At 47.2% G+C, this 22,144-nt stretch overlaps 1 protein-coding gene across 1 annotated transcript in view; it reads right to left on the bottom strand.

The window, feature by feature from the left end:
- SLC2A9 (solute carrier family 2 member 9) overlaps nt 1–22,144 on the bottom strand; it is a 137,794-nt gene that overhangs the window by 86,831 nt on the left and 28,819 nt on the right. The window contains exons 5-6 of the mRNA XM_060246114.1: nt 21,914–22,059; nt 8,513–8,645 (exon numbers count right to left, since the gene is read on the bottom strand). Coding sequence (XP_060102097.1) covers nt 8,513–8,645; nt 21,914–22,059 — 279 coding nt within the window. The remainder of the gene's footprint in view (nt 1–8,512; nt 8,646–21,913; nt 22,060–22,144) is intronic.

Here is a 22,144-nt window from a genome sequence, read left to right as displayed (position 1 = left end):
GAAATGCCAAGAGGCTTTCGACAAACTCAAATGGCTATTTACTAGCGAACCGGTCCTGAGCCACCCCAATGAGTTGCGGCCCTTGATTGTGCAATGCGACACCTCCGACGTGGCCATAGAAGCCATTCTCATGCAGAAAGACGATGAGGGGAGACCCTACGCATATATTTCCAAAAAGTCTGAGACCCTACGCATATATTTCCAAAAAGTTCTCGGCAGAACAAAAGAACTGGTCGGTGTTGGATAAAAAGGCGTTTGCTGTAACTTATGCTTTGAAAACCTGGCGGTCATGGTTAGAGGGGGCCAAAATCCCTTTTGAGATATGGACGGACCATAAGAACCTAGAGGCTCTCACTGGCAGGAGGAAACTGAGCGAAAAACAGATCAGGTGGGCGGGGGTTTTCTCCAAGTTTGACTTTGTGCTGAAGCATATTCCCGGAACCAAGAATTTCTTGGCTGACACTCTCTCCCGCCTGCCACAGCACAACAGCCAAAGGGAGGAAGTAGTAGATTCCCTAGTTTCCCCCTCCCAAGTAACTGCTGTAGTGACAACCCGGTCCCAGACCAAGCGTAAGCTGGAGGGGTGAGGAACCGAAAGGATGGCTTTGGAGACCGAAAAGGAAGGTGACGACCGACCAGGGGAAATTCAGAAGAAAGAGGATGGGTTGTGATAGAGGGGGGAGAAGTTGTACGTCCCCAAAACCATGAGAGCGGAAGTCCTACAATTTTGCCACTCAAACAAACTGGCCGGGAATTTTGGGTATGTGAAAACACTCCATCTAATTAGTAGGCAGTTCTGGTGGCCCTCCCTAAAGAAAGATGTGTCCGAGATTGTATCCTCCTGCCCCATCTACATAATGGCGAAAAGGAGCGGGGGGAAGCCACCTGGACTGCTAAAACTGCTAGAGACAGCTACCCGACCCTGGTCGGTAGTCTCAATGGACTTTATTGTGGAACTTCCACCATCACATGGCAAGACAGTAATTCTGGTGGGAGTAGACACCTTTTCCAAACAAGCCCATTTCATTCCTTGTGCACAATTACCAACGGCTAAAAAGCTAGCCTATTTATTTTTCAACCATGTTGTTAAACTCCACTCATTCCCGGACAAGGTAATTAGCGACCGGGGCCCACAGTTCATTGCCAAATTCTGGTGGGAGTTTTTTATATTGTTAGGAATGGAGCAAGGCCTTCCACCCTCAAACTGACGGACAGATGGAACACGTAAATGCCTTGCTAGAGCAATACCTGTGGTGCTACCTAAATCAGCAGCAATCAAATTGGGTGGACCTACTCCCCTTTGCTGAATGCGGTTACAATAACAGTGTGCACAGCTCTAACAAAACTTCCCCCTTCCAAACCGTAAACGGGTACGAAGGAAAACCAATCCCAACGCTGTCAGGGGGAGCGCAAGTAAAGGAGCCCAGCTCATTTGAGCAGTGGTGGGGAAAACTGAGTGAGGATTGGAAAGGGATTCAAGAGAATTTGGAGTCTGCAAAAGAGGTGTACAAAAAAAGTATGACAAGTCCCATGTGACCACCTGGGACTTCAAGGTGGGGGATTCGGTGTTCGTGTCAACCAAGAACTTGCCCCTGAATCAGCCCTCCAAAAAATTGGCTTATCGATATCTAGGCCCCTTTAAAATCAAACAGGTGATTAACAAGGTAACTGTAGAATTGGAACTGCCTAAAATGTTTAGTAAAGTACACTCTGTCTTTCATTGCAGTCTGCTCCGAAGAGACCCCGGTGCTTCTCTTTGGCACCTTTGACCGACAGCTCCGCATCCTATCCAGATTGGGAATCAGAGTCACCATGAGGTCCAGGAGATTCTGGACTCAAAACTGAAACAGGGGACATTGTATTACTTAATCAAATGGAAACACTTTCCTTCTAGTGAAAATGAATGGGTAGCACAAAAAGATGTATTAGCCCCGGATTTGGTCAGTAAGTTTCACAGAAAATTCCCTCAAAGACCGAGGGGCTAAGCTTAAGGGGGGGCAGTATGTCAAGCATGGCTAATTCTGATCAATAACTGATGGGTTTATGGTCTGACAAAAGCAGGCCTGGATAAGATCCTAGAGAACCAAATGCTACTAGTTTATTATTCTTTCCCGGCTCCTCTTTGCTTTATGACTATTAATTAGGGGGAACAAAGCAATCAGCACCTTCCCATGAATCTTTCTGCGGAAGGATGAACCATCCGGGCAATGCAAGGCTGAATGTCTGATAACGCCCTGGGAATGTATGTAGTTTTGATATTCTATGTGTGAACGCTCCCCTGCTTCCCCTCCCCGTAGGAATCCGTTTGAAGTGTATCTTAAAACTTGTGTATCAATGTATTGGTTTCATTCTTCTCAAGCCACGGCTTGAGTCAAAGTATCGGTCTGTCAATAAACGTAGTCTTTGTAGCAACCTCGACTCATCATTGAACCCGCATGCTTGACAGATACTGGCTGATTTGTTTTCAATACCCTTTCTAATAATTCCCAGCATAGCGCTGGCATTTTTTATTGCAATCTTGCACACTGTCTTGACATTTTCAGTGAGTTATCTACCACGACTCTTGGTCAGTCTCTGCCAGTTAACACCCCATCAACTTGTATTTGTAGCTGGGATTCTTGGCCCCAATGTGCATTACTGTGCACTTGGCCACATTAAATCTCATCTGCCACATTGACGCCCACTCACCCAGCCTCAACAGATCCCTTTGGAGTGCCTCACAATCCTCTCTGGTTCTCACCACCCTGAACAATTTAGTGTCATCTGCAAACTTGGCCACTTCACTGCTCACTCCAAACTCCAAATCATTTATGAACAAGTTAAAGAGCATGGGACCCAGTACTGAGCCCTGCGGCACCCCACTGCTTACCGTCCTCCACTGCGAAGACTGCCCATTTATACTAACTCTCTGCTTCCTATTACTCAGCCAGTTTTTGACCCACAAGAGGACCTGTCCTTTTACTCCATGAGTCTTGAGCATTCTAAGGAGCCTTTGACGAGGAACTTTATCAAAAGCTTTCTGGAAGTCAAGGTAAACAACATCTATCGGGTCTCCTTTGTCCACATGTTTGTTCACCCCCTCAAAGAAATGTAACAGGTTAGTGAGGCAAGATCTTCCCTTACAGAACCCATGCTGAGTCTTCCTCAATAACCCGTGTTCATAAATGTGCCTACTCATTCCGTCTTTGATAATAATTTCTACCAACTTTCCCGGTATTGAAGTCAGACTCACTGGCCTGTAATTTTCCGGATCTCCTCTGGAACCCTTTTTAAAGATGGGGGTGACATTTGGTACCTTCCAGTCCTCAGGAACGGAGGCAGATTTCAATGAAAGATTACACATTTTGGTCAGAAGATCCACAAGTTCAACTTTGAGTTCTTTCAGAACTCTTGGATGTATGCCATCCGGACCTGGTGACTTATTAGTTTTTAATTCATCTATCAGTTGTAGGACCTCCTCTCTTGTCACCTCAATCTGACTCAGGTCTTTCAACACCCCTTCCAAAATTAGTGGTTCTGGAGCAGGCAAACACTTCTCATCTTCCACAGTGAAGATGGAAGAAAAAAAATGCATTCAGCTTCTCAGCCATTTCCTTCAGTCCTATCGTCCTTCAGTAATCCTTTTACCCCTTGGTCATCCAAGGGCCCCACTGCCTCCCTGGCTGGTTTCCTGCTTCTAATATATTTGAAGAAATGTTTATTGTTGGTCTTTATGTTTTTTGCAATATGCTCCTCATAGTCCCTTTTTGCCTGCCTGATCACAGTCTTGCATTTGATTTGCCACTGCCTGTGTTCCCTTTTATTAATCTCATTTGGACTCGCTTTCCACCACTTAAAGGAGTCTTTCTTACCTTTTACAGCTTCCATTACTTTGTTTGTTAACCATGCAGGCCTTTTCTTACATCTGTTTGTGCCTTTCCTAACTTGTGGTATATATTTTATCTGAGCTTCTAGGATTGTAGTTTTAAATAGCCTCCAAGCTTCCCCAAGGGTTTGAACTGTATTTACCTTTCCTTTTAATTTCCTCTTCACATGCCTCCTCATCTCAGAGAATTTACCCTTTTTAAAGTTAAATGTGGTTGTGCTGGTCTTTTGGGGCAACTCTCTATTTATACAAATGGTGAAATCAATAACATTATGGTCACTGGTCCCAAGCGGCGCGATGACTTTTACATCTCTCACCAAGTCTTGGGCATTATTTAGGACCAAATCGCCCCACCCCTGGTAGGTTCTGAGACCATCTGCTCCATACAGCAGTCATTGAGAGCATCTAGGAACTCAATCTCTTTCTCTCGACCAGAACACATATTGACCCAATCAATCTGCGGGTAGTTAAAATCACTTATGACACAGTTTTTACGTTTAGCCACTATCTTTAATCCTTTCATCATGTTATAATCGTCCTCTATCTTTTGATTTGGTGGGCGATAACAAACTCCCATAGTTAAATTTCCTTTTGGGCCCTCTATTTCAACCCAAAGCATTTCTAGAAGGGAATCTAATCCTCTGACCTCAGTCTTACTGAGGTATATCCCTCCCTATCCTTCCTATATAACTTATATCCAGGAATCACCGTGTCCCACTGATTCTCCTCATTCCACCAAGTTTCTGAAATTCCCACAATGTCTATGTTTTCTCCCAACATTAAACATTCCAGCTCACCAATTTTACTTCAAACACTTCTAGCATTTGTATACAAACATCTATAATTTCCCAGGCAAGCTAGGCCCGCAACCTTCCTACTTCCGCCTCGAGACTTTGGCAGACAGTCCATACTGCTTGTCACCATCTCAGTAGACAACTCTGATCCATTACCCGGTAGAAAAGTAACACCTAATCCTTCGTCTCTTTGAGATGAGTCCTCCCAAACCAAAGACATTTCATCTCCTGTCGGCTTTCCCCCAAGATTTAGTTTAAAAACTGCTCTGCCATCTTTTTGATTTTAAACGCCAGCTGCCTGGTTCCATCTGGGGACAAGTAGAGACCGTCTCTTTTGAACAGCTCCTGCTTGTTCCAGAAAGCATCCCAGTGCCTAACAAACTTAAACCCTTCCTCCCTACACCATTGTCTCATCCACACATTGAGACTTCTAATTTGTGCCTGTCTCTCCTGCCCTGCATGAGGAACAGGTAGCACTTCTGAGAAGGCTACCTTGGAGGTCCTGGCCTTAAGGCTCCCGCCTAGCAGCCTAAATTTTTCCACCAGGACCTCATGACTGCATTTCCCCACATCGTTGGTGCCAACATGCACCATGACCACTGGCTCCTCCCCAGCACTGTCTATTAGCCTATCTACTACACGCGTAATGTCCGCTACCTTCGCACCAGGCAGGCAAGTCACCATACGGTCAGTACGCGGTTTTGCCACCCAGCTGTCTACTTGCCTAAGCATCAAATCACCAACTACCAAGACCCCCCCTCTCTCCCTGCCCAGGGATGGTTCCTTGGCGTGAAAGGATTCCCGCTCACCAACTGAAGAAGAGGTCCCTTCTGAGGGTGCATTCCCCTTATCCTCAGCATGGTGCCCTGTTTCCTCTCGACCCCCATGCTCCCTGGCAGCAACAGGGCTGCCACGTTCAGAGCAGAGCTCATCTAATACGCCCTCATTCCCTGAGGACTAGGAGCTCCTTCTATCAAGCACATACCCAGGACTTCTGTCCTGTGGGCAGATAGTCATACATGTGACACAGTGCAAAACACTGGAAAGCCCCCACCCCCCTGCTGGCATTCTAACTTCATGATAGCTTTTAAAAAAAAAAATGCTGTCCCCTTTAAATCCTGTTTGTTTATGTGGCTCCCCTTCTGGAGGGTCAACTTGCCTTATTAGGAACACAAGGAAAATAGGGATCTGGATTCCTGGTCCTTACACAGCCCCCAGGCGAAGAGCCACAGGCCAAGAGCCCTTTAGCTCTCGCCTTCCCTTCCACCCCACCAAAGGCACCTTAGGAGGCAGGTGAGGCTAAGAAAGTTCTCTGAGAGGTAGCTGTGGCTGGCCCAAGGTCACCCAGGAAGCTTCACGAGGAGGAGGAGGGGGAACCACCCCACCCCACCCGCTCTCCAAATTAGAGACCCTGGTCTTAACCACTACTCCACATTGGCTCCATGTCTGAGTTTATCTGACTCATGTGGTCTCACAGCTAAAGGTAGCACCAGTAGGAGAAAGAGAGATGTAAACCTAGCAGCCTGAGCAGAACAGACATCTCCAGACATTTTGTGCCTGAGCAGAAAATCCAAATGACACTGCCTCTGTGGGAAATAAACAAATAAACTGGCAGTTTTCTATCCTTTAACGCTACCCCCAAATCTGCCTCCTCTCCTTGCCTACTGGGAAGACTGGCCCTGCTAGAGGACTTGTATGCTGTGCTGGTGAACTCATCAGAGACTTGCACACACACCCTAAACACACACACCCCACATGCAATGTTCCCTCTAAGACAGCGGTGTCAAACATGCAGTTCAGGGGCCGAATCAGGCCCCCAGAGGGCACCTATCAGGCCCCCAAGCAACTGGCTATTATCTGCTTCCTTCTCCTTCTCTCTTGCTTCCCTCTGCCTCACAGTTTGCTTTGCAAGGCTTGCTCAATTGCACAGAAGCTACAGAGCAAAACCTCTGTTTTTTTCCAATGGCTGAGGCTCCCCCCTTGAGGAGGAAGGGGGGAGGAATATCTTGCTTTGCCAGGTTCTCTCAATTGCACAGCAGAGCTACTGAGCCAAGGCTTTCTTCCTTCTATTGGCTGAGGATCCCCCCCAGTCCCCAGGAAAGGAAGGAAAGAGCCAGAGCCTCCTTTGCCCAGTTCCCTGGATCCCATGGGAGAGATACAAAGAAAGCATCTTTAAGGCCAATGAAGGCTAACGTTTTAAGCATGTTTAAAGTTTTTAAATATATATATTTGTGTTTGTCTGTGTTCTTTATAAAATTTATATTTCTGCTACCTAATCTTAAATAGGTACACACATGGCCCAGCCCAACAAGGTCTCATTTATGTCAGATTCGGCCCTTTAGCAGGAGTTTGACACCCCTGCTCTAAGCTGCAAAGCCTCATGAACAAAAATTCTACTTTGTGAGCTACTGCATAAATTATTGTGCTCTGGGGCCATTTTTCCTGAGCTAAAACAAATATGTGTGAGCTGGAGGCTAAAAATCTGTGAGCTAGCTCAAACTAACTCAGCTTAGAGGGAACATTGCCCACATGGTGTGGCTACACCCACACTCCTGGCTTCCATTAAAGGAGCAGTATTTGACTTGCCCATACAACTCAGCCTACAACACTGAATAAATAGCCTGGGAGGGAACCACTGTGTAGTCTGAAGGAGTGCACCTGCCCATACAGGCCCCCTTACCAGCTGCAGCCTGCCTGTTCCCCTGCTGGAGGTTCCCTCCTTTGGAGAGGTAGAACAAGCCTCTGATAGATCCAAAGGCCTTCTCAGTGGGCTTTTTCACATTCTCATTGGCTGGTTTAGCCATTCATTATTGGACAAGAGTCAAGTGTATTCTTGCTGCTGCAGGTGTCTGTTCTGCAGGTGTTTCGCTCCCTCTAGCAGTTGATTCAATATTACACTGCTTTATGTCTGGCATATCTCCCTGGCAGGTTTTTATGCAGGACACACTGCAACATACTATTGAATCAACCACTAGAGGGAGCAAAACACATGGAGAAAAGGGAAAACAGTGAAACAACAGGAACACACACATGAGAAAAAAAGAGACTGTGAAAAAGATAGTTTTAGCGCTCTTTGGCATGTGTGAAGGACACAGGGTGCCCCCTCTGGCTTGGTTCAACAAATTCTGGCTTGGTTCAACAAATTCTGGCTTGGTTCAACAAATTTTAGCTGGCCTCTGGATGCAAGACTCAATGACTGTGTTCCAATGATACTAAAGTTTGTCTGTGGAACTGCTGAAGTTTTGCCGGGCTAATGCTACTTTGTTTCTGAATTGGTTTGGGGTTGAATATTTTATTATGACTATTCTTTGCTGTGTTTCACTGTATGTATTTTTGTAGTTTCCTATGAGGCACTTCATACATAGAAAAAGTTTACATATTTTTTAAATAAATAATTTGTCCAGTTTAGCCATTTGTTATTGGACAAGAGGATGCAGGGGTATTGCTCCCTGTCATGTTTTCACTCTCAGGCATTCTTCACATTGTGAAAGCCAGGGGCTAAGAGATATTTGCACCCAGAAGAGTATTTAGTTGTCTAAGCCACAAGGATCACACAAGGAGAGTCAATTTGGTGTAGTTGCTAAGAGTGGTGGACTCTGATCTCGGAGAGGATTCCATACTCCACATGCAGCGACTGGGTGATGGGTCAGTCACAAGTTCTCTCAGAGCTATTCTCTCAAGAGCAGTTCTCGAAGAGCATCCTCAGCTCCACCTACTTCACGGGGTGTCTGTTGTGAGGAGGGGAAGGGAAAGGAGACCATAAGCTGCTCTGATTTTGAGTGAAGGGGGGTATAAATCTAATTTCTTCATCTCTTCATTTACAATCACAGCAAACAACAAACCAACAGTTTACCTTTCTCTGCTGCTTTTGTGTCATGCTTTTCTAGCAGCAGGTAGCGAGGACTTTCTGGAAGAAAAGGCAAGATCACAACTTGAATGACTGATGGAACAGCGATCATCCCAAACAAGAAAGGCCACAGGGATTCCTGCAAACAAAGCACAGATTACTCTGCTGCATCTTGATTCAGAGGCAAGAAAGAGGGAGCATGGCTCAGTGGCAGGGAACAACTCAGCCTTGACTGCTCCAATCCCTGGCCCCTCCAGCTAGAAAGAGAATTCAGGTGGTAGAACTGAGGTGAAGTAAAACCCTCTGAGGCCTTGGGCAGCCACTGTCAATCAGAACAGACAAAAGCAGGTGACAAGAACTGACTTAGTACAAGAGAGCTCTTCTGGAGTCATGCATTGTCTTGAGACATTTGGAGTGGAACAAACACAGTCAGAACATTATGTCTGTTCTGGAGTCACATGAACATTAAAAGCAATATTTAAAAGAAAATAAGAGTATACTATCACGGTTAATGTTTTTCAGCACATAAGGAGTTAGTTTTGAAAAGTTTTCTTTAGAGCTGAACTGCAGGAATGTGCACAACTCCTGGGATAACGAAGCAGTGGGAGGGTTGGACTGCGGAGCTGGGATTTGGGAGTCTTGGCTTCAACTCCCGCTCTGTCCCTGGGCCTCTCTCTCAGGCCAGCCAACCTCACAGGGTCATCGTTGCCGTGAGGATACAGTGGAACAGGGGGAAATACTGTCATAAGACACTTCCATTTCCCACTGGGGAGAAAAGTGGGGTAGACACCAATCAATCCATCCATCCTGGGAATAATGATGTCAGTGGGAGGAGAGCAGCCTCCCACAGTTCACAGAGAATTCTGACAGTTAATATCTTTTACTGGTTCTGTCCACCAGGCATCACACTATGATTTAAATAGAATACCCAGGCAGAATGAAAATAATCCTACATAAGAATCAAGAATCAAATACATAAGAATCAAATCCTCTCAGAGAAACAAAGAATATGCCTATATTATTTTGTACTTATATCATTTGTACCTACAGTCTAAAGGTCTCTTCTATTAACCTAGGCTGCTGCAGTGAATAATGCCATTATGTATCTGTCGGATAACAGCAGAGATTATGACATGCTCAGACCAGTGTTCCCTCTAAGCTGAGTTAGCGTGCGCTAGCTCACAGATTTTTAGCCTCTAGCTCACACAATTTTGTCTTAGCTCAGGAAAAATGGCCTCAGAGCACAATAATTTATGCAGCAGCTCACAACTTCAATACCAGTAGCTCACAAAGTAGAATTTTTGCTCACAAGACTCTGCAGCTTAGAGGGAACATTGACTGAAACCTGAACATATGAAGCAGCCTTACACTGAATCGGACCATCAAGGTCAGTAGAGTCTACTCAGGCTGGCAGGGTCTCAACCAGAGATCTTGTCAGCAAAGGGTTCATTGAAGTTTCAAAATGATCAGACTTGTCTTTGTTAAAAACTAAGTTTCATGTATTGATTACAACAATGTTACTCTCTACATGGATTCATTGAAACTGATAACAGATAGCTTGAACCATTGGCATTTATGAATACACTTCAAAGGCTTTGGGCTTTAAACTACTTCTCATAATAAAACTACAGTTGTTCCTGCAAGTAACACTTTCACACGCCCGCTTATCTTTTACCGGTGATGGTTACATTCCCCCCCTTGGTGATGTCCTTGCTTTTCTTGGGAGGCGCCAGGGAGGCTAGCTGAGCGCTTTGCACTTCAAAGACCGTACTAGCCTTTGGAGTTTTGGCAGCCTCCATTCCCACCCCTCCTCTTTTCCTTGCAGGACACATATGTTAATAGCGTAGAATTTTATTCAGTAATGATGTTAGTAAGCAGGGATTAAATACATTCATAAAGCAAATAGACTTCAATGAAGCACAGGCTGACATACTGCCCCCCCTAAGCTCTTGCTCGGGGTTTGTCTGGGTGCAGTAGGTAAAATTGCTTAAGTAGTTGTGGAGCTTTGAGGTCAGAGGATTTCACCCATTCGTCACAGCTGGGAGGGAAGTAGCACCAGCGGACCAAATAGTGCAAGACCCCCCTTTGCCACTTAGCATCAAGAATCTCCTTCACTTCGTGGTGTTTCTGACCCTTCAGCAGAATAGGTTCCGGTGCTGGGTCCGGAGGATGCCACTTCAAACCACCCGGATCCCGACGGATAAGACTGCAATGGAAAACAGGGTGTATTTCACTAAACAGTTTGGGAAGCTCCAGTTTTACAGTTACTTTGTTAATCATCCTTTTAATCTTGAATGGTCCTAGGAATCGATAAGCCAGCTTCCGAGAGGTCTGAGGCAATGGGAGATTCTTAGTGGATAGAAATACTATCTCTCCTTCTTTAAAATCCCTCCCTGGGCTGTGTTTTTTGTCAAATTGGGCTTTGTAATCCTTTTTTGCCTCCTCCAGGTTTTCCTGGATAACTTTCCAGGATTTTTCTAGCTTTCCCCAGCATTGTTGGCAGTCTGTGGAGAGGGGGTTGTCCCCGCCTCCGGGGAGGGAGCGGAAGGGTTTTCCCTCGTAGCCATGTACCGCCTGGAAAGGAGACATTTTGGTGGAACTATGAAGGCTGTTATTGTATCCATACTCGGCAAAGGGTAGGAGCTCCACCCAATTAGATTGTTGAAAATTTATGTAGCACTGTAAATATTGTTCTAGAAGCTCGTTCACCCGCTCACTCTGCCCGTCCGTTTGCGGGTGATAGGCTGAGCTCAGTCCTTGTTCCATTCCGGTGAGTTTACAGAACTCCCGGCAGAAGTTGGCAACGAACTGTGGCCTGCGGTCGCTAATGACCTTGTCGGGGAACGAGTGGACCCGGACCACGTGCAAAAAGAACAGATAGGCCAATTCCTTTGCCATGGGAAGTTTCCGGCAAGGGAGGAAGTGAGCTTGCTTAGAGAAAGTGTCCACCACCACTAATATCACCCTCTAGAGGGAGGCAGCTCTACGATAAAATCCATTGACACAACCGACCAGGGCCGCTCGGCGGTGGGGAGGGGTTGTAGGAGTCCAGGCACCCCCCCCCCCGCTTGGCCATGAGGCAGGTGGGGCACGTTTACACAAACTCCGAAATGTCTTTTTTCATTTGTGGCCACCAGAACTGCCGATGCACTAGATGGAGGGTTTTCATGTACCCGAAATGTCCAGCTAGTTTGTTGGTGTGGCAATGCTGTAGCACCTCCACCCTCAGTGACTTCGGGACGTACAGTTTCCCTTAGTGGTACCAAAACCCTCCTTCCCCTTTTTTCAAGCCATCTGGCTGGTCTTTCCCCTCTTCCTCCGCTTCTACTATTAGCTTATTCCACCCCCAGGGGTTGCTTTTTTGGGACGCAGTCTTTGATCTGGTTTGCGCTACTCCAGCCACGGCCTCGGGGGGGTATTAGGGAGTCTATGACTTCTTCCCGTTCACTCTCGTGCTGCGGCAGCCTAGAGAGTGCGTCCGCTAAAAAGTTTTTGGAGCCCGGGATGTGGCGCAAAGTGAAGTCGAATTTGGCAAAGAATCCCGCCCACCGGATTTGCTTCCCGGTCAGTTTGTGGTGCCCTGTGAGCGCCTCTAAGTTGTTATGGTCAGTCCAGATCTCAAACGGCACCCTGGCCCCTTCCAGCCACGACCACCATGTTTTTAGGGCAAAAGTTACTGTGTAGGCTTCTTTGTCCCACACGGACCAGTTCCTCTGTTCGTTTGAGATCTTGCGGGAGATATAGGCACACGGTCTGAGTTGCCCCCCTTCATCTTTTTGCATCAATATTGCCCCCACCGCTGTATCGGAGGCGTCACATTGGACCACGAAGGGTTTGAGTTCATTGGGGTGCACTAGTACCGGTTCGCTAGTGAACAGTCGCTTCAGGGTGTCAAATGCCTCTTGGCACTGCTTAGTCCAGTTTAATCTAGCCCCTGGTTTTTTCGCTTCAGGCCCCTTCCCCTTCGTCTGGAGGAGGTCTGTCAAGGGCAGGGCTACTTTTGCGAACCCCTGTATGAACGACCTATAAAAATTTGCGAACCCGAGAAATGATTGGAGCTGTCTACATGTTCTCGGGGGTTCCCAGTCCAGCACTGCTTGTATCTTGGCCAGGTCCATGGCCAGCCCCTTGCCTGACACCCGGAAGCCTAAGTAGTCCAGTTTCTCTTTGTGGAACTCGCACTTGGATAGTTCGGCGTAGAGTTTGTTTTGGTACAGGGTTGTCAGGACTTCCCTCACTAGCTTTACATGGGAGGGGAGGTCCTTTGAATAAATAATGATGTCATCCAGGTACACCACTACCACCCGGTACAGGTATTTCCTAAGCATGTCGTTGATAAAGTTCATGAAAACCCCCGGGGCCCCTTGAAGTCCGAAAGGCATCACTAGGTACTCGAACTGCCCCATCGGCGTGTTGAACGCCGTTTTCCATTCATCCCCCTCCTTGATTCTAACACGAAAGTAGGCATCGCGCAGATCGAGCTTGGTAAATATCGAGCCCTCTGAGACTGTGCTTAACAAGTCTTTAATCAGGGGGATGGGGTAGGCGTTCGACATGGAAATCCCATTAATCCCACGAAAATCGGTACAAAGTCTCAGGCTCCCGTCCTTCTTCTTGCGGAATAGGACCGGGGCAGCGTGCGGGGCCGTGGTCGGGCAAATGAAGCCCCAGCACAAATTCTTATCTAGGAACTTCCGCAGATCCGCTTTCTCTGCCCACCCCATCGAGTACAGTTTCGCCTTGGGTAGGGACTGGCTGGGGATGAGTTCTATGGCGCAGTCAGTGTTCCGATGAGGCGGTAGCTCATCGGCCTCGGTTTCGCTGAACGCCCCCTTTAAGTCCCGGTATTCCCGGGGGATGGTCTTAATCTCCTCTATGGTGACACACAGTCTCTCGTTCTTAGGTGGTCGTGGGTCCCACAATTCTCGCCAAAGGTGGGAGGTGCACCGCCTGTCGAGGAAATCAATCGTGTGCTCCCCCCACTGTATGTCCGGCTGGTGCCGGGCTAGCCACCCCACCCCCAAGACAATGTCGAACGAGCAGGAAGGGGCGACCACGAATACTTCCAAGTCCCAGTGGTCCTCTACGCCGATGGGGACCTCTTGAGTTTGTTCTACACATGGCTCCCCCTTCATCCGGGTCCCATCCATTTGTTCGAATTGGAGGGGCCGGGGCAATAGTTCTTTGCTGAGTTCTAGCATTTCCACTAGCCTAGGGGTTATTATTTCCCTTGTACACCCCGAGTCTATGAGGGCCCTCGCGTGCACAAATCTCTTCAATTTCACATTTAACAAAGTCAATGGGACAAACATCAATTTCCCCGATATTCTCACCCGTAGTGGTGCCGCTTTTTCCACGACCTGCCACTGGGCACCCTTTAGTGCAGGTCGGCCTCGTTTCCCACCAGCTCGGTTTCCAACGGGTCTTCCCCCAGCTCTTCCAGCCTTATAGAATCCTCGTCAAGCACCATCGATAGGGCGGTGCTGCTCGATTCCTTCGGCTTGGTTGGCTTCTTCACACCCGCGGGCACCCCCTTTGGGGTCAGTGTAGCGGTTCTGGATTTTTCTGGGCTATTGGCTGCCAGGTGATTCGGGTCGCCACACTGGTAGCACTTTCGGGTGGGGGGAAGAGTTCTAGCGCCCCCCCCCCCCCGGCGCCTTTCTTGCGTCTGTCTTTGGGGCAGCCTTGGGCTCATGGCTGGCCTTTCCCCCCTGGTGCTCTTGGCACTGGAGGGCCACTGTCTTCATGTTAGTTTCGACCTCCCCTGCCAGCTGGATCCACCCGACCAGGGTCGCCGGTTGTGCTTGCCCCAGGGCCCGATCCAGTAGCCCGGCGTTCAGCCCCTGTCGATACGCTAGGATCTTCATCACCTCGCTCCACCCTCGTATCTTACCGCAGTGGGTCCAGAACTCGGTGATGTATTCCCGGATCGACTTGCTTCCTTGCCGGAGGTTCTGCAGGGCTGCGATGGCCCGAGTCTCTTGTAGCGGGTCCTCAAATTGTGAGAGTAGGGCCTGCAGGAACCCGGCCATGGTTGCTACCTCGGGGCCGCAGGTCTCATGCAGGCTTACGTACCACCGCTGGGCTTCTCCCCGCATCTTCGACCCCAGGTAGGCCACACGACTGTGATCGTCGGGGAAGGAGTTCCGCCAATAGTGCATGTAGCTATTGGCCTAGATGATGAAATATTCCACCCCGTCTGAGCTCCCATCAAAGGTGGCATCTAGCTCGCAGGTCTTCACTCTCCTCTCCGGTGCCGCCGGCGCCGCGGGGCCCGCCGGGGCTGCGGGGCCCGCCGGCTGTGCGGGGACTTGTGGCTGCACCCACGGTAGTCCCCCAGGGGCCCGGATCAGGGCCCAGTCGATCTGCTTCTGCATCTCTTGAACCATCAGCGACAGGTTCACCTTCATTTCACTTCTCAGGTCGCGGTTCATGGCCGCCATCTCTTGCCGCAAGTCTTCCACCTGGTCGCGTTTCGGGGGGGGGGGGATTTCGATCTGTCCCCTTCCTCTGACTCGGACTCTGACAGCATATCGTCTTGCTTCAGGGCCTCTCGCTCGTCCTCGTCCCCCGGAGGAAACTCTCCCTGGTCCCCCGGGTTGCCCGGGTTCTCATGCTCCCCCGGGTTCCTGAGGATGTTCACGTGCCGGAGCGCTACCTTATCCATCAGGGTAGTTGAGGTGCGGGGGTACCACGCCTTCGGGGTGATGAACAGCTCTTGCCTTACCCGCTGGGGTTTCCGGGGCTCGAGTATGTGCCACGCCGGAGTCCCTGCTAGTTCGATAGGCTCTGAAGGCTCTTGGTCGTCGGGTGCTTTTGCAGCCATCCGCTACAAAGCAACTCGCGCCGATAAGCCCTCTTAGGGATCAGTTTCAAAATCGAGAATCTCCTTACAAAGTGCTGGTTATTACCTTTAAATCCCTATATGGCCTAGGACCTGCCTACCTTAGCGACCGTCTCTCCCCACATGTTCCCCAGAGAGTACTGAGATCGGGCTCTCAAAATCTGCTTGCTATCCCTGGGCCAAAGGAGGCCCGTCTGAAATCAACCAGGGACAGGGCCTTTTCTGTAACGGCTCCTTGCTGGTGGAACCAGCTGCCGGAAGAGGTGAGGGCCCTGCGGGACCTTGGCCAGTTCTGCAGGGCCTGTAAGACAGCCCTCTTCCGGCTGGCCTATAATTAACTGGCATTAGAAATTCTATAGAAGGTTCAGTGTAGTATTTTGATTGATTGCTGTTTAAATGTTTTATTATTTTACTGTTTTAACTGTTGTAACTGATGTATTTTAAATTTAAAATTCTATGTTAGATTTTCTATGTTGTGAGCCGCTCTGAGCCACTTTGATGGGAACGGTGGGATATAAATTGAAATAAACTTAAACATAAAGCAAAGAGCTCCAAAAACAGAATCACAGGGTCACTGGACTGGAGAAAAATGCTTTCCTGACAGCAGATTCAGCGATCAGTCAAGCCCCTGGGAAGAAGCCAAAACCATCCACTGCCAATTGAAACAGATGTGTCTTCAAACCACCAGACACCCTGGGCCCTGCTTGCATCCTCTAATGCAACGAGGATCTCAGGAAGTGCTGGTATGAAGGGGAGATGGACCCTTTCCAATCCCAGCAAGGTGTCAGAAAGAAATCCTTCATGGACATAATAGCCACGTGGCCATAAAGAATTCCAGGAAGACAGTAACACTCTTGGACAGCCTGTAACACCTATTGCTTCTGCTAATTAGCAGTCTCTGTGTGTATGTATATGTGTATTACATGCCCCCAACTCATTTCAACTTATGGTGACCCTATGAATACATGAATGTATGAAACTGCCTTATGCTTGGTCCATCAATATTATCTACTCAGACTGACAGCGGCTCTCCATGGTTTCAGGCAAAGGTCTTTCCCATCTTTCCCACCTACTGCCAGATATTTTCACTGGGGATTGAACCAGGGACCTTCCACATGGCAAGCTCTACCACCAGCCTCCAAAACATCCTACTGTTGTCAGCCTTGCTCAGGTTTTGCAAACTGAAGGTCATAGTTTCCATTATTGGGTCCATCCATCTCATACTGGCTCTTCCTCTTTTCCTGCTGCCTTCACCTTTAGCAGTCTTCTTTTTGCAGAAGGAGTTTCAGGCAAATTCTCCATCTCTGCATAGTGCTGCTATCATGACCAACCTCTGAGGTGGCTGAGCCCTCCATTCAATAGGCCTTTCCATAGCAGCCATTTTGCTCCCTCCTTTTTGCACCAAGTAACAAAATGGCAGAGACTGGAGCAGAGACACTGTTGCTGGAGGCAAGGAAGGGAGGATGAGACAGAAGGGTCAGCAAGAGGAAGGACCAGGCTGGGAGCCAGGCAGAACAGCCAAAACACCACAAACCACGGCTGCCAGCCTCCAGATGGCACCTGGAGATCTACCACAACTACAGCTGTCTTCTAGATGACCAAGATCAGTTCCCCTGGAGCAAGTGGCTGATCTGAAAAGGGGACTCTATGGCACTGGACCCTGTCCCAAACCCCACCATCTCTAGGCTCCACCCCCTGCCCCCAACCCAGGGAAACCCTCAACCACACTCACTCCAGCAGCCTACACTGTTTGCCTCCCTGCCCCACATCCATGCATATTTACCAGTGAGACCCAATGATGCCTAGTGGTGAGAGCCAGACTAGGATCTGAGAGGTCCACCTCTGAAACCCTGCTCTGCCATGTAAGCTTGGTGGGTGACCTTGGGCCAATCATATGCTTTCTCTCACACTAAGCTACCTCACAAGATCAAATGGAGGAGGTGAGGATGCTGTAAGCAGCTCTGGGTCTTCACTGGGGAGAAATGCAGGGCACAAATCACTTAATTGATTGATTGATTGATTAAATAAATACCCTTCCTGTGCATTGCCTCTCCTCTTGCCTGCCTTCTTATTCTTGTTTGCCTTCTCTATGCCTCCTTGCCACCTGTTGTGAGCGAGGGACTCTCTATTCAAGCTCAGAGGGGGAAACAAATATGGGTGAGAGGCAGGTCCACTGAACTTAAGAACGGGGAAGGCTCACATTTCTACCATCCAGAAGGGGCAGTCCTTCATACCATCCAGAAGGGGCAGTCCTTCATTATCAATGGAGGCCCAGATAACAGCCACTGCCAAGTCAGCATTCTTCCATCTGAGGCAGGCAAAGCAGTTGGCCCCTTTCCTGGAGCGTCGGGACCTAGCAACGGTGATCCATGCGACGGTCACCTCACGATTGGACTACTGTAACGCCCTCTACATGGGGCTGCCTCTGTGCCGGACCCGGAAGTTACAGCTAGTGCAGAACGCGGCGGCCAGGCTGTTACTCGGTCTCCCAAGATGGGAACATGTACGGCCGGGGCTACGCGAACTGCACTGGTTACCGATTGTATACCGGATCCAGTACAAAGTGCTGGTTATCACCTTTAAAGCCCTATATGGCCGAGGACCAGCCTACCTGAAGGACCGTCTCTCCCCGTATGAACCCCAGAGAGCACTGAGGTCAGTAGGAAAGAACAGACTGACTACCCCTGGGCCAAGACAAATTAAACTACAGAACACTCGCTCTCGGGCCTTTCGGCCGCAGCCCCACATCTCTGGAACCAACTCCCAGAGGAGGTGCGGGCCCTGCGGAACCTTGATCAGTTCCGCAGGGCCTGCAAGACCACCCTTTTTAAATTAGCTTTTATGAATAACTGAATTATACCGACAACGAAGAAAATCCGCCATCAGCACTAATTAGAAGAGCGTCAAGGATAGTGTTATAATATGTTTTAGTTAATTGTTTTAACAGGTTTTTAAGGTTAATTAATGTTTAATTTAATGTTCCTAATGTAACTGTTTTATTGTTTGGTGCACCATTGGTCATCGTATTGTTAGCCGCCCTGAGCCTGCTTCGGCAGGGGAGGGCGGGGTACAAATAAAAATTTATTATTATTATTATTATTATTATTATTATTATTCATAATGGGTAGAACATCCCCTGAGTTCAAATCTTCACTCTGCTGTGAAGCTCGCTGGGGCAGCCACTCTTTTGCCACCAAACCTCCTCACAAGGTAGGAGGAAGAACCTTGTGCCCTGAGCGTGTTTGGTGGAAGTGTAAGATAAAAAATGTTATGGATTAAGAGATATAAAGAAAGTAGAGAATTCATACAGATTTTTTTGGGGGGGGGGGTTCCCCCTATTTTTCTACCCACATATTTAAATAGGCCCTTTAATTTGTCTTGTTTATTCTGCCTTTTTTTCAAATAAGTTTGGTATGCCCTCCCTGTTATTTTTATGTAAATCATAAGAAGGCTCCAATTAAAAAATGAGCATCACACACCTATAAAACTAAATAGTAATAATTCCCTCCATTGGAACAATGAAACAGTGACCTCAAGGGGCCACAGAGCTTATTGCAATAGCAATACAATATTCTGTTTCCTGCCATCCAAAACCTAGAATCAGAGTTGGAAGGTACCTCCAGGGTCATTTAGTCCAACCACCTGCACAATGCAGGAAACTCACAGATACCTCCCCCTAAATCCACAGGATCTTCATTGCTGTCAGATGGCCATCTAGCCTCTGCTTAAAAACCTCCAAATAAGGAAAGCCCACCACCTCCAGAGGACGCCTGTTCCACTGAGGAACTGCTCTAATGGTCAGGAAGTTCTTCCTAATGTTTAGTCAAAAACTCTAGATTTAATTTCAACCCATTGGTTCTGGTCTGACCTTCTGGGACAACAGAAAACAACTCCACACCATTCTCTATATGACAGTCTTTCAAATACTTAAAGACCATTATCATATCACCTCTCAGTCATCTTTTCTCCAAGCTAAACATGCCCAGATCCTTCAACATTTCCTCATAAGATTGGGTCTCATCCTCACCATCTTCACTGCCCTCTTCTGGACACGTTCCAGCTTGTCTAAATCCTGCTTAAATAATGGAACCCAAAATTGAACACAATAGTCTAGGTGAGTTCTAACCAGAGCAGAGTAAAGCAATACCATCACTTCGCGTGACCTGGACACTATACTTCTGTTGATACAGCCTAAAATCGCATTTGTCTTTTTAGCCAGCACATCACACAGCAAATGGTCTACTAAGACCCCTAGATCCTTTTTGCACATACTACTGCCAAGTCAAGTCTTCCCCATCCTATAGTTATATATTTGATTTTTCTTGGCTAAATGCAGAACTTTATATTTATCTCCACTGAAATTCATTTATTTGTTTTAGCCCAGTTTTCCAGCCTGAAGAGATCATCCTATATCTGACTCTACTGTAGTTGCTACCCTGCAAATCTGCAAATTTAATAAGCATTCTCTCTATTCCTGCTTCTAGTTCATTTATAAAGATATTAAACAAAACAGGTCCCAGGACAGATCCTTGAGGCACTCCACTTGTCACTACTCTGCAAGAGGATGAGGAATCATTCACAAGCGCTCTCTGGTTGTGATCTGTCAACCAGTTACAGATAGTAATAATAGTTAACAGGATCCAAACCACAATTTACCAACTTGTCAATAAGACTACTTTATTCTAAAATTCAAGACAGAAAGTGGTATGAGAGGGTCCATTCCACTATCACCTCTGATCAAGTTGGGTTTTGGAAACATTTCTTCACAATCCTGCTAAAGTGAGCAGAGACCACAGTGGGCTCAAAGAATGGTGGATGTGAGAGGGTATGTCTGCCAATGGAAACCACTTTTTACTCTCAAAACTTGTCCTCAATTTCTAGCCCAAGTTCTGAAGCAGTTCTTGTATTTCCCATACCTATGAAGTGAACACTCAACAGAGCACATATTCTGCTTGAAATTACCCCCCTCACCCTCTACAAACTACAGTTAAAGCATTCAAAAGTAAGGCATTCCATACTGACCCCTCAAGCTCCCTAGTTGATAATGCCCACCATTTTACCCTCCTCTTTATTTCATCTGCACAAGCCACTCGTTCAATGCCTCTCCCCCACTTCCTGCTCTGCAAAATCTAAGAATGTTACAGAATGTCAGAAAGCATCATTTCATCATTATTCAGACTATTTGTTACTGACAGGGGCCAGTGGGTTATGTAACATCATAATATATGGTATGTAAAGTCCTGATTGGATTCTGAGCTCAATGTGATTATATTACAATTTTGGCTGTTCTTGTTTGTTTTATTATTGCATATAATGGTGGAATGGGTGGAAAACAACAACAACCTGATTTGTTGTTTCTAACATCATTAAGCTGGGCGTGACTTGGGTTTGATTTGGGTTAGCTGTCATGAGTGTGGTCCCTAAGGTAAGAAGCCTAAGCAGGTCTGCTTGGAAGCAAGACCCATTTTATTCAGTAGGGCTTATTCCCAATAACTTGTTTTTAGGATGGAACTGGTTTATCTCCTTGATAATAAACAGCTGTAAACTCAATCTCAAGGGACAGACCTGAGTCAAGCAGACTTCAGGGTATAGAAGGAACAGGGCAAGCAGGCAAACAGGCCTAGAAGAAAACATCATGCATGCATGCAGCTCCTGTCCAAACATCAATGGAGGATGCCAACGAGATGTTCAGAAAAACAGCTGTATGCAGCTGGATCTAAATTGAGCACAGCAACTCTTATAGCTGGAGGTGGCACTACTGTTTGTTTTGCTGGTATTATTATCTTTGCCATTAATTATCCTTTATTATCAGGTTGTTGCCACTGCATTTATATGATGTACTAACTTCATACTGTAATTGTATCCATGAATACTAACCCCATTGATTTTTGTAGTCATTTAGTATTTTGTGCTCTGTGAGATGTTCCAGGCCTTAAGGAGGAAGAGGAGTGCAGGGAGACAATTCTAGTCTCCCTGGGTAATGCTGATAGGAACAAACAGTAATGGGAAGGGTACGTGGAATGTGACCTTGATGGGAGGTGATACTGAGGTCTGGGAAAGAACTTTATGTTAATTCAAAAGACTTTTGGTGGGCACGGGAAAAGGAGAGCTGTTGTTTTGTAACCTATAAGTGTTAAGGGTCTGCCAATTTACTTCAATCTGGCAAGACCTGATCTTGTGAATGCAGGCCATTAATGTTTGCTTCGAGCCTCATCATTAAAGCCTCTTTTGAACCAACCTAAGGAGGCTCGTGACTGAACTTGGGCAAAACCTTACACATACAGGATGCTTTCCTACGCACAGGATGGTGCGGGAATGTATCAAAGGCAGGATAGAAGAGGACCCCCTTTTTAACTACAGTTGTTAGTTCTGTATCTCTTTTGTGGACTAGGCCTTTTTGTGTTTTAAAAAAGACAGCAGCCTTGTAAGGAGAGAGAGCCCTGAGCTAGCCTGAATCCCATGCTGAACAGCTTAGAAAGAAGTCTGCTTGCAAATCCAGCATGGGATTAGTACAATACCCTCTACCTTCTGACAGTAAAAGTACAATTCAGAATCTTACCAACCTTCCCAAATATTTCAGGAAGCCCCAGAACTTGTCCTGTAAACACACCAACACATATAAGAATAGCAGTAATTTGCCCTAAGGATCCACGGATTTGCTTGGGTGAAATTTCACTCAAATACATGGGGAGAGCACTCAGAGATATACCTGCGAAGAGAGGGAGAGAGGAAAAAAGACAGCTTTGCAGCAAAACCATTTTAAAATCTAATGATTGGCAAGAAGCACAGAGCTC

This window comes from Heteronotia binoei, chromosome 9 (assembly GCF_032191835.1).
Source record: "Heteronotia binoei isolate CCM8104 ecotype False Entrance Well chromosome 9, APGP_CSIRO_Hbin_v1, whole genome shotgun sequence".
In the NCBI taxonomy this organism is placed as follows: domain Eukaryota; kingdom Metazoa; phylum Chordata; class Lepidosauria; order Squamata; family Gekkonidae; genus Heteronotia; species Heteronotia binoei.
This window is presented reverse-complemented; position numbering and strand designations above follow the sequence as displayed.